Source organism: Cariama cristata, unplaced genomic scaffold, assembly GCF_000690535.1.
Source record: "Cariama cristata isolate BGI_N322 unplaced genomic scaffold, ASM69053v1 scaffold7859, whole genome shotgun sequence".
Taxonomy (NCBI): domain Eukaryota; kingdom Metazoa; phylum Chordata; class Aves; order Cariamiformes; family Cariamidae; genus Cariama; species Cariama cristata.
Window position 1 is genome coordinate 2,427 of NW_009636281.1, and position 17,553 is coordinate 19,979.

At 36.4% G+C, this 17,553-nt stretch overlaps 1 protein-coding gene across 1 annotated transcript; it reads left to right on the top strand.

The window, feature by feature from the left end:
* Positions 1 to 1,509: 1,509 nt before the first annotated feature.
* Positions 1,510 to 14,627, top strand: FAM81A (family with sequence similarity 81, member A). The gene is made up of 8 exons (XM_009707866.1): positions 1,510 to 1,556; positions 2,831 to 3,104; positions 3,877 to 3,995; positions 10,372 to 10,501; positions 11,722 to 11,828; positions 13,110 to 13,245; positions 13,612 to 13,807; positions 14,224 to 14,627. The coding sequence occupies exons 1-8, from the start codon at positions 1,510 to 1,512 to the stop codon at positions 14,361 to 14,363; spliced, it is 1,149 nt and encodes a 382-aa protein (XP_009706168.1). The 3' UTR covers positions 14,364 to 14,627.
* The last annotated feature ends 2,926 nt before the right edge of the window (positions 14,628 to 17,553 follow it).

The following is a 17,553-nucleotide window of genomic DNA, read 5'->3' on the forward strand; positions in this document are numbered from 1 at the left end:
CAGATCGCAGGACTGGACATTCAGTGTCTGCACAGGATTTTGAATGTAGAAGTCATCATAATGATTCACAGCTCTTACACCGTGCTTTTTACTTATAGGCATGTAAGACCTTAAACAAGGAGGTAGGTATCATTATCTCTGTCTTCCATATAGGGAAACCAAGTCATTAGACATGGAAATGACTTGTTCAAAGTCACCAGGATCAGAGATTGAGGAAGGAATTAAAATCAGACTTTCTGAATTCCAGTCTAGTGTCATTGCTGCTCAGCAACTCAGCTTCTCTTAAAACTGTTTTTTTTTTTTCTAATTTGTAGTTTCTGAAGCACCGTGCTATAAATAGTACACACATACTGTGACAGTGTTTGCTCTCTGCTTTTAGGCAGTGCTTTCATACATTTCTAAAGCACAAACATGCTTTGCATTTTGAGATCTCGGAGGATAGCCCTATCACTTCTTTACAATTGATGTTTGACTTTTTTTTTTTTTCAATAACCCTATTTTTCTCTTTCTGTTTGTACAGCATATTGCACCGGATTTCATCAGCATTGCAAAATTCTTTTCATACATCAGCCTTTAGTTTTCAGTGAGGATTTTAGGTTCCCAAGGAATTCAGGCTCAGGCCACACTCATTCTCTTTACAGTTAAAATGTTTATTTGTTTTATATAGGGTGGAATAGTTGGATTTTGACTGAGGCTACCATCTTTTTCATTAATTTAATTTCTGTCAGCGTACAAAGCTACTGAGCCAGGTCGACTGGTCTCACTTACAGTAAGATATCTAAAATGTCTTTCTGAAGCTATTTAACAGACCTACCCTGCTGCAATGTCTGTCACAGTCTGGCTGGCTGTGTCTAAAAATTAAAAACAGAATCTATATTCTTACCACAGAAGAATTTACTTACAACATAAAGTGTGGTCATTTAGATTTGAAGACAAATTAATAGAAGACTCAGTTTTGCTAAACTATGCTGATGTCTAACACATTTTATTTAGTTTTCTGACTGCCAATGCTTTTACCTCAAAAACACCTTACCCCTAATAATCTGCTGTCATGAAATATTTTTATGTCATTCTCTAGCCAATCCTTTCTTAAGCTTTATGATAATCTGGTAGATCTTACTTTTTTATTCATTGATTGATGATGTCTGAGACCAGTAGACAGATTGGGGACGTTTGTTTGCCTCTGTCCTGCCAAACCAGTTCTGTGGGTCAACAGCAGATTTCAGTTTCAAGGCTGTCAACTTTGCCTTTTGCAGGAGTATCGTTTTCACTATAAAAAGCTTTTTAGCAGTTTTTAGTTTTCGTTCTTTTGTTCTTTTGTATTGATTTTTATTTGCATTATTCCATAAGCAATATTTGAACTCCAAGATTAGAACTGTCAGCATAATCTTAAAACTTTACTTAAAGGTTCACTTAAAGCAAAAACATTAAATCATTTCAGTGCCAGATATAAACTATTAAATAATTCAATGTGTACTTTTTCAACAGACATAAATTATTGACCAGAAAATGGCACAGCGAAGCCCAATCTTCCCAACTCTTGCCCCTTCTGAAAGGTACAGTTTGGAATGTAAAAAATAAAATCTTCATATTGCAGAGTATTATGTGTCTCTCCGTTCCCTAGATATAGTAATGCTATGACTTGGGACTTTAGCATTAGTATGCAAAGCAAAGTGAAATACTGTAGACTCATTCAAATCATGGCCCCAATCACAATTCTTTACTCAGCTTTTACTTAACCCTTTCCCAAAGAAATTAAATAGCTTAAACTTTAACTGAGCAGAAGTCCAAGAATACTATACTTTAGCCAGTCTTCTAATAGCATGGAATAAGTGTGAAAACTCAGAGCCAGAAGTGACCTTTTTTGGAGTCCTCATACATTTCTATCAATATCATCACGGTGAAAGTAAACTGTTAATTTGGCTCATTAACAGCGAACAACACGGAGAATACACAGTAAATAACAGAGTTCCAAGAAAAAGATCTCCTCTTTCAAAGTGGGTTTGAATTTGTATATTCCACTTATGCTTCTGAAAATTTCCTTTATTCTCTACAGAATATAGTGGCAGGAAAAGATTGCATGTGTTAGCAGCCTGATTTTTTTTACTTTGAGCACCCATTATCTCCATTGCTTTCCATGGAAGCTACGCAGGGCAGAGCTCTCTTGAAAAATCTAGACAATTATTCAAGATACCCAAATGTAAGCTATTTTGGGGGAAAATTTGACTTTTAAGACTATTAGAAGCTTGTAATAATTTTGGTCTCTCCTCAGTTTCTACACCTACGTATGCTCCTGGGCAGTTTGTGGGGGAGCAAGCTTCTGTATGGTATTACAGGATAGCTATAGAGAGTGAAAAAAGGAATGGACACAAGATACTCCTTTTTAATCTCGGTCTGCTCCATTTAATTTGCAATATCTACCTTCTACAGTTACTGCTTTGATTAAGCCTGAAAACTGTAGAGACAAATAGCATTACTTTTGAAACTCAATAGAAGGGTTTTGAATTTGGATTGTTAATCAAATTATAGTTCTGAATTGAAACTACTTTTATAACGCTAATGTCCTTTTCCTAAGATCTGATGATTTTGTAAGCTTCCTTAAAGAGTAGGAAAAAGAGCAGGAAAAAGAGCCTGACCTGCCTTTGTACAAGCTACACGCAGTAGCCAACACAGCACCCGCTTATTTGTAGCAGCGGGCTCTCTCTCTGCGAGTATTTTGGTGCTTCTCCCCAGCACTGCTACTAAGATAGTATGGCACTGTCTCCAGTGGAAAGACATTGCAGAGTTTTGTGTGAAAACTCAACAATATCCGGATATTCTTCTTCACTAGACGGGTGCGAAACATAGCGCTGCATAGCCAGGCGTTGACAGCAGTCCCGTTGGCATCTGCGAGCCTGGTGGATCAGCTGGAAGACAGGATCCTAAGCCATGAGAAAACAACGGCAGCTCTTGTGGAACACGCTTTTCGCATTAAGGAGGACATTGTTTCCACTCTGCACAGAATGCAGAACAAAGGGGGGGGAGACCGGTTGGCTAGGCAACTCTTGGAAGAACATATCCGAAACATAACGGCAATAGTGAGGCAGCTTAATCGGGACATTGAGGTATGTTAAGAATTTTTCACAGGACTTACGCCATCTCAGCTACTTATTTCTTTTAATTTACTCAGGAAGTTTACCACAGGATAAGTAAAGGTCAGACAAGGTCTGAAGATCCTGTAAGCTTATAAATTGTTTTTATAACTTGAAAAACTGTTTGTAAGTTACATAATTCTTTCAGCGGCTATGAAAATAGCACAGGATATTAGCATATAAACACAGAAACCTTTGTGGTACTAATAAGCTTGCTTTCAAAAGCTGTGCTGGAAAACCTTGAAAAAATGAATTAATGCGACACTAATACCCGGCTCAACTTCAGTCCAAAGGCTGTGCTGTATAAACACTAGCAAATGCCTTAGCTCTACAATAAACTTACTTTCACTTCCAACTTACTGACACCAAGTAGCCAAACCCAATTGCTCATTTTTATGACCTAATCATACGCAGATACGCGTGACTTCACGTCTGACCTCTGCTGCAATGAGCAACAGGGGTGTCATGGGGAAAGGATAAAAATTAATATTGAAGTCTCCGTTTCATTGTCAAGTTATACTTTATACATATTATAGTATTTATGTGTAGATTGGACACTAATAATAAATAATAGATGATCTAAAAGGTATCTGGTTTAGTATGACAATACAAGACAAAGCTTTTACTAAAGTAATAATAAAATGGTATTTGATGTTACTGACATACTTAAAAATAATGAGTGACATTTTAAGTGTACATTAAATGTGACATACTGAGTTTCTATTTGCATATGAATGCTTTGTAGATGCTACAGGAACAGATACGTGTCAGAGACAATCTCAGCTATGGAACAAATTCTACCCTGAAGAGTCTGGAAATGCGGCAGCTTTCTGGTTTAGGAGATCTTCGGGGAAGAGTTGCAAGGTAAAAGTCAACATGGAAGTATATTTTGGGGACTAGCTAGTGTTGTTTTAATCTTGACATATGAATGTTAATAGTAATGGGCTGAATTCAACTTTGGCAAAATTCCCAGGACAATTTTGCTCACTGTTTTAAAGAAAATGAATAATAATCCTTTGCATTCCAGTATTACATATTAAACTTAACAATATCACCCTTAATTCCTGAAATTCCTGAAATTAGTTTTTAACAAATTGCCTCAAATTCTTGAGGAATTTGGATTTGGTTCAGCTTTAAAAAGTACTACAGTTAGACTGGTCTATCTTTGAAACAAATTAATTAGCACAATTATAAAGGCAGCACAGAACAATCTGCACTTGTAAAGAACAGAATAGTTGCACGTTTTTGCATATATTTTAGAAGTAAAAATCTGTGCATTTAGTTATTGGTTAGCCATATTAAAAACTACATAGGCTGCCTGACACATAAGGAACAGAAAACTATAAAATAATAGAGGTTTTACAGGCTACTTGAAACTCCAGGTTACAATTGTGCAACTCCACGGACTTCAGGTTGTGCCATCAATGACACATTCACAAACCCCAGTACAACATTTGCTTCAGTGTTTGTAAAGTTGAACACAAAAGACAGAGGATGTGTACAGCTATAGAAAAAAGGACCTAATCCGGCCTTAAGTAGCTTGGCTAATGACTTTGATAGAATTATACTTGTCCTGAATTTGACCTATTGTCTATATTGTACAGACAATTTTTCTTTTTTGTACTTCAATTGATTTAGTGATAACCTTCCACAGCCTACAAAAATAACCAGGGAGGGATTTTTCTTGATCTAAAGTTTTGTCATAAATTAATTGATCGTTAGAAGTTTCCACTTTAACTTCCACAACCCATTTTGTAAAGAATACTTTAGAGGGGTTTTACATACTCATTTTTTAATTTCAAGTTATGCACTATCCTTTAGTAATCAGGAATGAACTAGACAAGTGTATTTAGTCAAATCAGAAAACTGATTTAAAAGATATAGAGAGATATATACACACACCCATATATCTATCTCACTGAGAAATCCCCGACAAATTTACATGCTTAGACTTTCCTGCTTCTTTATATAAGAAGTCTACTTTGAGATCATACTACATCCAGAGAGGGGTCCATATTTGGAGCAACACAGTTACTGACACCTTGTGAAGCAAAACATGGTGTCTTTGCTTTCAATAATAGAACTCAAGTGAATAAACACATGTCAGCATGAGCTTCACAATGGGGCCCTTGCCTGTCCTGAGTACTTGGTATGGGGATCGGTGGCAGACTAGCACAGTCTTTGCCAGGTTTTCTTCCTTTATTTACTTCGGGCAACACCCTTGTACTGTGGATGGGTTGCAATTTATCTGAAAACTGTATGAGATTATACCATCTGCCTTATGTCAGACTGTGCAATGAATGTTGGATATTTGTATTCATTACCATAAGGGATTCAGTTTATTGCCTTTTAACTGTTACCTTCTATTCAGCATTATGCTCTCTACATAAAAATTTTCCCTGAATGAGGAAGAAAATAATCTTCCCTTTATCAGAAATCAAGTTAAAGCAGTGTTCCATAGGAGAAAGCTATTTGCCTTTATTTACAGACATATTTTACTTTGAAAAATAGTGTTCCTGTGGGTAATGATTATAGTAATATCTGGAGATCATGGTCAAAATGGCAGATTGTTATGCTGTTGGCACTATACAGATACCAGAAACTTTCCCTGGGATAAACACTTTCCGATTACTTTAGCCAGTGTTCCTTACATAAAATAAGCTGAACTCACCTAATGTAATTTTACTTTTACATCTAGTCCTGCTAGCTTTCAGATAAGTTCAAAGAGTGAAACCTTAGAACCATGATCACATTACTGTGGGTTACTGACTTACTATGCATCAGCTCTCAGCCACAGTCAAGGTACTACGTACGGCTCAGGCTGCAGTGACAGCAGGCTAATTTAACTGCAAGCACATCACGTTTGCTCTAGGCTAGAAGTGTGCCGATGGACAACCACTGTGAAACAGTTTATATATGCCACGTGATAGTAAATCACCTAGATCTGAGCCTTTTGATCCTGTAATAATTTTCATGTTAATCTCAGGATTCTGGTCAAATTTCTGTTCCAGTAATTACATGCATACTAGACATCCGATTCAACTTCAATATTGGAGAGAGTGGTGTTTATTTCCTAACACCAACTGTTCTGTAACATGTCAATATATCATCAAACAACTGTCTTATTATTTCTTGAGAGCTGCTGCTTTTAATGATGAGAACAGGGATCCCTACATGCACATACAGTTCTGAAGCACAGCTCCAAAACCACACTACCCACAGCTCTGGAGGAGTGGGATTTGGACAGACCTCATAGCTGACCTCACCTGCATCACAGAATCAATGAATATCCCTCTCAGAGGAAGACTGAATACACGTTACAGCTCATGTTTCTGGGCCATTTCTCATTAAGCACAATTTATTGATGAATTTCTAAAGCATCATTCATGTTCAGCACGAATGATGCTGTACATTTTCCTAAGAATCAGCATTATTATTAAGTAAAATACTACCTCTATTAAATTCAGTAACACATTCAGCAGAAAATTAGATAGATGTCAATAGATCCATTACTCCAGCCTCCTGTCCCTGATGTTGGCAATTTTATATGATAGACTTACCAATTCTATTCCTAGTGATACTAGATCATAAAACTCATGAATAGTGCCTTTTCATTTACTGACAGAATAACTTGTGGACTATGATCATTTGTCTGGAAAGTGTAAATACAGCACTCTGCTCAGAACCATAGCAGTAGCTGTCTCTAGAAGCTTCCCGATAGCTGAAACATCCAGAGAAATGGCAACTATACATGTTCAAATTGGGCCTACTTTGCATATATAGATGTTTTTTTATATATATTATAGATCTGATTCATTTCAGACACTCTGGACTCATTACATGTAGGCAGATTTTCCTACACTGCACAGAAAATGAGTCTGATGCATCTGGGATGCACTGCATTTATGAACTTCATAAGTACAATAAATCTGCTGCACTCTGGCTACTTGCTGTGTAGGAGATGGACACAACAAGGACTGATCTGGGCTCCCTGATCCAGGGTATTCAGAATCTACCAGCTCTGCTGTTCTTGCCCAGTGGATCCCCTAGACGTATCAACTTGCCTTTCACTAGTTGCTCTTCAACTACTTGTTTTTCACCAAAACACTGGTCTTTTAGTTGAAACATCTCCTGTTGTATTATAACAGGAACATTAAAAATCTGTATGTACCATTATAGTATATTTATATAGCATCCTGTTGCAGGGTATTGGTGTAGTTCTCAGCTTTATCGAGTCCCTGGTGATACTGAAGAGCAACCATTGTGTTTTGATTTCTTAGAGATTGAAGACAACAAAAATACTCTTCAATGTGCCAGAAAAATAACTACTGCTTTCGCTTACCATGACTTGGAAGGCAGTTGTTTGATAATTTCATTGTTTATATTAAACATCACTAATTCCTAGAACTACACTGTATTCTGAAATTGAGAATAATACTTGGTACTATGAAATCTCTCCGTTTATTATTCATTTACTAATTTCATGTAAGTACACAGCTTGGCAATCAGAATGTTCAGAAAATATCCTCCAAATTCAAACAGTAATAAAACGAACACATGCTAGTGTATCTTTGGCACAAATTTCAACAGTGGATGCGTGCAACTGCACATGAAAAACTGCACTGAGTTGCTTGTATGGCCAGCTTCAGCATTTCAGACATGAAGACAGAGAATTATTTATTGTGCATTTCTTTGTACAAAATGGTTTTATATACAGCTCTTATATTTTTAAACTAGTATTCTTCCCAGAAATTTTAATCTATTTCTAATTTCTTTCATTGCGCTTTTAAGATGACCAAATCTCGCAAGTTGTTTTCAACTTCTGTCTTTATATCCATAGTCCACTGCCTTCAGTGGACTTAAACAGACAGTCTGAGTAAATTACCCAGGAACTTAAGTCCCATGTTCAGAAACATTTAGTTCTATTTTGAAGAATAATTCTATTGTCATTTTAACATGAATCTATAAAGAAGTATCAAAGCAGAACTTTCAGAGGTATGGGAAATTCAGTGGGAATTGCAGTGTGCCTTTTTTTTTCTCCTTTCTCCTCTCCTTTTTTTTTTTTTTTTTAAACAGGGAAAAATTCCAAACTATAATGTGCCCTTTTGTTTATATTGCTGATTTTCTTCCGAGCCATCATGCAGTAGAAACCTGAATCAAAAGTGTTAGAAAGTCCATGGTTTCCCATATGTTCATCTTATTATTGGCTCCCCCCTCATTTGAAAGCTAGCGGAAACATCGACTCAAGTTGTTCAATTGTTGTAAGTTTTTATCTCAAAATCACATAACTAATACCAGAATCTCATTCTTTGTCTGCAGCACATTAATGTTTTCTTCCAGGTCAAAACCAATCAGGTGTTTATGAGTATGTACAATATACATAGCAAAGAGACTTCTCTTTGACCATTTCAATATATGGAATACTGTTTTAGAAAAAAAAACAAAAAAACAAAAAACAAAAAACAAAAAAACCCAAACCACATAACAGGATAAACATTCTAGAACTACAAACAGTGGAATTTAAACTTTATTCCGACTGTTTAAAAGGGTGCCAATTACAGTATCCCTGTAGAAAACTGAAATAATCTGATTAATACATACCAGGCTGACACTAAATTAACATAGTCAGAATTTTAATGTTCCAGTTACCATGCAACTATATGACCCCTTTGATCACGTAACTGAGTGCCACAAAGAAGTGAGATGCACCGTGATTAAACCCAAAACACTGATTTGCCTTAAAAACAATTACAGATGCCTGATGTTTACATCTGCTACCTTAGTTTCAAAGCTGTTGCTTTTTAGATTTTCTGTCATGCCTCAGAGAAACAAAACTAACCATTTTTTTAAGGCCATAGGCTTCTGGTGACTAGATGTAAGATGATTTCATTCCTCTGATTCTCTCTGATCGCAACAACATGGAGGGATTTGGCTTCTCTCATGTTTCTAAAGAAACTGCCCGGTTGTAAGACCTACAAGTATGGTTCACTGCTATATAAACCTTAGCTGGTCTTCCTACAGATATTACTAATTGGTCTCACAATGCTGAGCTGCTAAACTATAAATTACTTTCCACAAGTTTTATAATTTCTATGTGCTTTTTTGCATTACTGATTATTTTCATATTGAAATTATACCGTAATACTAAGCAGATGCTTCGTTTGTCATTTTAGCTGTTACTTCCCCTTCATGTTTAATGCTAACGGTAGTTATTGTAACCGAGGTGATGAAAATGCATGTTGAAATGAAAGCCTTTGAACTGAAAAGTGACTAAAAAGATGTTAAAATGTGTCATTGGTTTAGGTAATGACTTAACATGCCTTAGCTTGTTCCATTTCACTGCGTTTTTCTCCCTCAAATTGTAACTGCTGTCTGTTCTCCATCAGTTTCATAGACCAAATTTGGTAACATTGGCAATTACGTATTTCCCTTAGAAAAAAAATATACATGACTCATACTTCACAGAGGTCTTACTCCTGAAATTACAGTACTTATATTTTCACAGCTCAGTTAATGTCCTTATTGTATTACTGTAGATGAAATCCACCTGACCAAAGTATTTTTGAAATGTGGTAGAAAATGCACATATTCTATAGCACATTTATCCTGAAAATGTTACAGCATCAAGAAATGTTCCAGTGTGAAGAAAGCAAACAATAATTATTATGTCCAGGACTGCATTTCATAGTCTTTTGTGAGACAAAGTTGCCACTGTTTTCAGTCACAGTTTTACCTAAATAAAGACTAATAACAGTAAAATTTGCTCCACATCGTTTACTACGCATATTAATTGTATACTACTATTTCACAAATAAAATAAGAATGTAAAACTGAGAGGAACATAGCCACAATAATGAAAAAATGGTCCTCAAGTATTTAGGCTTCTAGTCATGTAGGCGAAATCACACACACCTTAACAGATGTCTTTTGGAGTATGACAAAAATACGAGGTATTGAAATTCTGCATCTTTGCATTTCTAATGTGATTCCCCTGACTGATAACAACACAGTCTACGCATGTTATGTCAGTGCCAAGAAGACAGGAATGTGTGTGTCAGACTGCTTGACTTCTAGTCCCTTTTGGGAGCAGTTTGCTGAATACTGAGATGTATCACCATTCTTACAGTCTCATAAAACATTGTTTTGAGAAAGCCAGCAGTTTTACAGAAATGGATAATTTAAAAATCCTGTACCTTACATCCTATTCAGCTGCTGCTTTGCTATTTATTTTTTCAAACAGGTGTGATGCTGGCTTAGCCAGACTGTCTGCAGAGCATAAAATTACATATGAAAGACTTCAGAGCCTAAGTAAAGACCAACACACCTCCAAGCTGATCTTAGAATCGAAAATCAAAGAGGCAGAAATACAGGTATGGTATTTAGACCAAAGCAATACATGTATGGCTAAGAGTTATAGTCTAATTCACACAGACTCCATTACTGTTCATTATTATCCTGGCAGGTCACAGATTTACAAATGGAGAGGTGTATCTGCTCACAGTCCTTATTAGATAGAATGCTGGTACCTAGCTGCATTACTTACTGGTCTAACTGAAAAATGGTCCTTAATTTGCTGCCTTTAGCATGCTGTGTAGAAGAGGCTAGAATTTAAAGGCACCTGAAAGGACTCTAGGAATGACCCAAAGTCAGTGATTACTGGCCTGAATGGCTTCTTGAGGTTGGAATGTGAACATGACATGGATGCTTTACAAAACTACCACAATTCAAGCATCAGTGTCTTTCCCTGTATGTTTTGGCCTACCCAGGATGATTTTATATGTATTGGAACAAATTTTTTTCAAGGTTTGCCTAATAAAACTGGTTTTGGCTTCTGTGAATCCATTAATCTGTCTGTCAGGTTTCTCTTCCATTGGGTATGAGAATGGAAGTGAGCACTAGATACAAGCAGAGATGTATGACATTAAGAAAGAGGATTCTTCATATCTCCATCTCAAGGTCTTCCCATTTTCTTGGGCAATAAAAGTATTTTACATTCTTTGTTTTGCAGTAGGCAAGTGGTTAAAATCCACTTTGTCTTTCTCAGAAGGCTCAGTATAGCGTATTAGCAAGCCAGGAGCATATTAGCACGAATCTTGTAAAACAGAACAGTATGTTTTGTAAAACTAGGATGATTGTTTTGGTGAGAAATATTTTCTGCTAGTAATGACCTATCTCCAGTTAAATCCAGTGCTTTTATCACTGCAGTAGCCATTAGACATGAAGCGATGAAGAATATCACTTCGTACTGGTGGAGTGCTTTGCTATTCGCTGACTCTGCTCATGTGGCAACATGGAGACGTATGGATCATGTAAATTGAGCTGTCTTGAGGGGGGGAGCAAGCACAGGCTTTCAAAGCAAGACTGTTCAAATTATTTACAGCTGCAAAATTAGAGTTTTCACAGTGTTGATACTTTCATCTTGCAAGATAGTATATTTTTCATGATAAAGTAAAATGTGCAAATTCAATTATTTTTAAATGCCAGCAAAAATGGCCCTTCTTTAAGATCTCCTCTACCATTATGAAAACGTCCCAAATGAGACTGTGATGAACTGCTGTTGAAAAATAGTAAAATCTGAATTTTGTTGCAGATTTCTCATCTTCTGAGCAGAGTAGAGCAGTCAATAATGCAACAAGAAGCGAAGCTGAAGATCTCCTACAAAGAGAGCAACCAACAGCTCCACCTTCTGGACCTGAAGTGAGTGCTCGGGAAACCCCGCGGCTGCCATGCGCCTTGGAAGACAGGGCCTCCATTTTCCAAGTGCGACTGTTGTAATCTTCAGGTCTACAAACGCATGAACCTGTTTAAATACGTATCTGTGCTAAACAGGTACTGCAAAAGCACAATGGTCTGTCAAGTGGGACTTGCTTACAACAAGAATTCTGCCCCTAAGATGGTTAGGCAATTTTGAAAAGCCCATTAAGTTCCTAGTTAAGTATTCAGGCAGAACTTGTGTTAAAGAACACAACCAACGGTTTTTGTAAGAGTGGCCTGGTACCTTTTTGCAAGAACTGTATGGAGCAACGAATGCTGGAGGTGGCTGTCAAGAGCAGGGCAAGAAGTTCAACTCAAGCAACCAGGAAGCGAGGCATAGCATTCACAAAGTGTTACTGCTTTAAATTGGCTTCAAATATGAATATATAACTCAAATACCTAAATTATTAATGATAAGCTACTGTGCTACTACTAGACATCACATAGGGATATATTCAATTCAGATATTAACTCCTCTCCAGGCATTCACTCAGTGGTAGTCTTGGCTTAAGCCAGCCACATCTTTACTCCTTACTGCTTATTGCCATCCTCATGCAACCCCATCAGTTATGTCTGTAAAACTATTTGCAAACCAGATAAAAGAATAGATCCAGATTTCAAATATTCAGTGCAAAATAAAGACTGTCTAAAGAAACAGTTTCATTGGCACAATTGTTTGGTGTGAATTTGAGGCAGGTATAGGCCACATAAGTGGGGCTATATGTGAATCAGTATTGCCACTAAAATAAATGGTTACCAAATCTTTGTTCAGATTTAAGACCTATGAACATGAAGATTATAATCTGAGTGGATGACCATATTCTGTTTTCAATGCCGCAATGAATTTGCGTCTACCATGCCTCAAAATATTGTGATGTGTTTCATATAAATAACTGCTATTTTGTTGTGCTCTTTCATCTTTGTTTTAGACCTATGGACATGAAGATTATAATCTGGGTGGATGACCATATCCTCAAAATATTGTGATGTGTTTCATATAAATAACTGCTATTTTGTTGTGCTCTTTCATCTTTGTTTTCTAAAACAATGTTACTTTATCCAGTTTAGTAGCCTTAAAGTTCAAAGATTGATCTTAATATGGCATCAAGAACGTATTAAATTGTCATTAATCTTTTAATGAACATGTTCATTAAAAAAAAACTCACTGCTGAATGACAAAAAGTTCTGCTCTTTCGTATCTGCTAATTTTTATCATGCTTTTAGATTAAAAAATGCTGTCGAGGAACTCAGCAGCCAGATTTTGTCTGCACGTAGCTGGTTGGAACAGGAACATGAAAGGATTGAAAAAGAGCTTGTGCAAAAAATTGACCAACTCTCATTGACTTTTAAGGAAAACACTGTAAGTTCCATTAAAGTGTCCTAATAATACTTCTCAGGAACTATTCAAAAGCATTATTAATAACTAGGATGATGTAATTGAGAAATTTTTGAGTGAGATTTATTTATATAACTCTTTTCACTGATGTCAAGTATAATGTGCCCACAGCCTGAGAGTCTTCAAATAAATCTGATCACTTCTAAATATATCGGTAATTTAGCCTACAGTAATCAAGTCAGTTTAAACCATTTTATAAAAAATTATAATTCCTTACACCTGTGAATTCCACATAAAAGATGATTAATCAATATCTATTGCATATTTGGGAAAGACCACTGTAATTTCATATGAAGAGTAAATCATTAAAATTCTTTTTCCCGACTCCAGGAAATGAGTGAAAGAACTATAGAGATGAAATTCAACCAAATGGCAGAGAAAATTGACAAAATGGAAGAAATACAGAAGATAACCATGGAAGCACATGAAGCAAAACAGAGTGAAGAAAAGATAAATATTCGCATTGGCAAACTTCAAAACGAGATAAATGAAGATATAAAAGAAATGAAAACTGAAGTTAATGCTGGTAGGACCATAATTATCAAGTTCTTTATTCTGAATTGTGGTAACAATGATCAACCTATAATAATATGCAAAACGCCTTGGCTTGTATTGAAGTAGTTTAAAGACTTTTGGGCCAGATGTAATGGCTGCACCTATAGCATTAAAAAGGATTTTCACTAAGTGTGAAATTCACAGCAGCAAGAGGTCTTGACATCTTATTCCTTTATAAGTGCTCTCCCCAGAGCATACATTGGCATAACTTCACTGCAATAAGGGGCATTTTTGCCATCAGCACACAGTTACAGTCCTATTTTTCTTCAGAGCTTTTGCCATCTTCCTAGTGTAAAGCAGTGTTACGGTAGGAAGTACATTCTGATTGTAATTATGCAATGCTCTTGCTTTTGATTATGAACTAATTTAATTCTCACCTACAATTAGGATTTGCAGCTATCTATGAGAGCATTGGGTCTCTACGGCAAGTTCTAGAAGCGAAAATGAAGCTGGACAGAGACGAACTACAGAAGCAGATCCACCAAATGAAGCAGGAAGTTCCAACATGGGGAGAGGCTGGACCATGACTGCAAGATTTTGTCCGAAAGATTAATGTTTACCTGGCTAAACAGGCAGACTATAATCTTGTTCCAGTCTGTAATCCAAATTAAATGCATGTACCAAATGACATGCTGCTGTTGCACAGGTCCGTGTGTTTACTCAAAGCGGTAAAGGCAAGCTCTTCATTGACTAACTGACAACAAGCTTTTAGGGCTGAGGTGCTGATTTGCCACTGCACTACTCCAGTTGCTCTCAGGACATTAAGCACCGTGTAAAACTGGAGTAATATATATTGGTGGAGCTGGCACCTAATTTGCTAAAGGCATTCCAGTGCTCCCCAGTGTCATAGGCTTGATCAGGCAGGTATATGCTTACATATATATAAAAATATATATAAGCACCTGCACACCGCCCCCCCCTTTAAAAAAAACAAACAAAACCAACCCAAACAAACCCAACAAAACCCATAAGTTGATATCATTCCTTTTATATCGGTTTGGCAAGGTTCCCCCCCCCGATATAAATTACTTAATTGAAGTCAACAGACATTTTTACAGTGGCTTTCTCTACTATTGACTTCCTGGGGAGACAGAATTGGTACTAAATGGACCAATTTTCAAAGCCTAGACACCATCAGAAAATCTTCGTTTAGTTTTGCAAATATCCTCTGTGTGTGTGTGTAAACGAAGTAGTGTTATATAATGTAGTTGTTGACTAAGATGATTCATGAACAACGTAAGAAACATAACTCATGTGTTCTTAAGTATTGTGACCTTTTAAAATTAATAACCAAGTGCAGTTGAGACAAGCTAAAAGATGTATGTAGAGTATTTTATAACTGGGCATGTGTTCCTGTGACTTTTTTCATTATATTGGTAAAAACTTTGAAAGGTTTGAAAACAAAAGAGAAGGTGATAATCTAACATAGTCTGGAGAATGTACTGTAAAATAAAATGCAGTTTATGATCTGCTTAGAAATTTTTGTTGAAGTAAAACAACTGATTCTTCAAATTTAAGTAGACTAATAATTTAGTAGATTCAAATTGCTAATTGCATTTACAGTACTTCCAAATAATAATGGTGCTTATTTCCATTCCCAGAATGGATTATGTAATGAAAATCAGCACCCATATGGCATATTAATCTAGATATAAAAATCAACATATATATATTTTCCTATCTTCATTGATAGCTTGATATTGCTCCTCATGTTTGTAAGTCATGCTGGATTAAGCTCTCATGAAGAATAAAAGACTTCATCCAGTATCCTATTAATTTGTATTATTAACAGTAGTTCATATACAAAAATACTATTAATTTACACAAGCAGTACTGTTAATGTAAATGAATTAATAGGACATCTCTGCACTGTCTTTAATGGATCTTTCTTTTTGGTCAATACTACAAAACCATATTCCTATTTGGAAAAAAAAAAAAATCAGTGGCCAATTTCTCATCATTTCTATGAAAGAAGGTTTGGCCCACAGAGTCACCATATTAAAAAAAAAAGCTCAAAAAACTTAAACTCATTAACTTCAGCACGACAGCGTAGTGTGTAAAAATCAAGAAAATGCATACATCTTTACAGGATTACATTATTAGAAGTTTATATTAACTTCCTATAGAGGTGAAAATAATTAAATGTAAGGAAGATCCATGAAGTGTTTGCAACTCTGGGTTCCAATGCTCTCTGACAACAAAACCACCTCTGTTATTCCTGTTTTCTAATCATCCATGTGCTTTGAAGTATATTTACGATGGCAGCTAAGGGGAAAGCCCAGTTCACTAAAGGGAGACAATGAAATGTGTGCAGGTATTTACTAAGAATTGTCTTAAAAATTCATTCTTTCTTCATGTCTGTATCCTTATCCTTAAATATTTAGCCATGTGCAGTGGAAAAGCTATCACTGGTGTTTTATAAAAAAAAGAAAAGAACAAAGATAGAAGTAAAAGGAGACAGAACAAAAAAACAGTAATTTTTTACTTCTGTAATAGGAAATCTGTCCTTGAGAGAATCCGGTACGATACAAAGAGCGTACAAGGAATGAGAGAAACAGTTTATGTAGGACTTTTATAAAATGTTTCTCTTGTAAAAATCTTGTGTGATTCATTCAGATATAAAACAACACATAAAACCCTATCCAATTTTACTTTTGCTGCTTTGAAAATATCTTTTCCTAAATGTCTGCTAAAGCAAGTAACTAAAAGCCCCAATAAAACAATATTGAAATGAGATCTGCTGTCAGGCAGTGCCTCCAAACTATATAAAGTGCTATGTGGAGGGAGGCAGAAGTAAGAGGGACTTGTACGCTGGGAAGAGACAGGCAGAAATGGTGAGCTAGGCCTAGATGTACACACGGACATGCACAAGTGTAGCTTGCCCATCGTTCATCCTTTTCAGAGTGCTCTAACGAGTCAGTTGTGAAAGGGAGTCACATATTCCAGACCAAGAGGGCTCTGCAGAAAAACTGAGGAAAAGCCAGAATGGAAAAAAGTATTATGAAGAAAGATTGAAAAGTCTGGAGAAATAACAGAGAAAAAGAGTAAGTCAGAAGAGTGGTGGATGGAATGGAGGGTGCGTGGGCAAAGGCAAGAAAGAGTAGCTACCTGCTGCTGAAGCACAGAACAGGTTTGGAGATTTTGGAAAGAGCTGAAAGTTACAAACAATAATACATTTGATAGAAAACAAAAAACCCACAAGGATGGGCATATTAATTGATTTGTCACAATTCATGCTCCCTACTTGCCTGCTGCATTTTACTCTGCTCCAACAATTGGAAAAATAAATTCTTTTGTTTTGGTGTCCTCCCCCCCTCCCCCTTCTGCTACTTCCCTTTCTAGTTTTTTTAAGTTTTCTGCACATAATAGGTCAACAATGTCTTGTCTGCGTAGTCTGTCAGGGAGTGCTCGTATCTGATAAGTAACAGCTGAGTTCTTCAAGGAAGAATTAGAGTCCCTGAATCTTTCAGTCATCTTAAAGTTGTATGGCAAAATCCTCTCCTCAGAAAGCATGCCCCCAGGGGAATAACTCCGAAGCCAGGAGGACAATATTAAAGACCGGACGGCCTGTGAAAGCTTGATTTTGCAAAGTGGAAACCGATTCTGAAAACTGACCTGCAGAGATCCTGTAAAACCAAATAGAAGGAAATAGCTGTGCTTCAAAGTGGAGCTGCTCCCTTATTTTTCCTTTCCACACTGGTCTTCGGTGGCATTCCT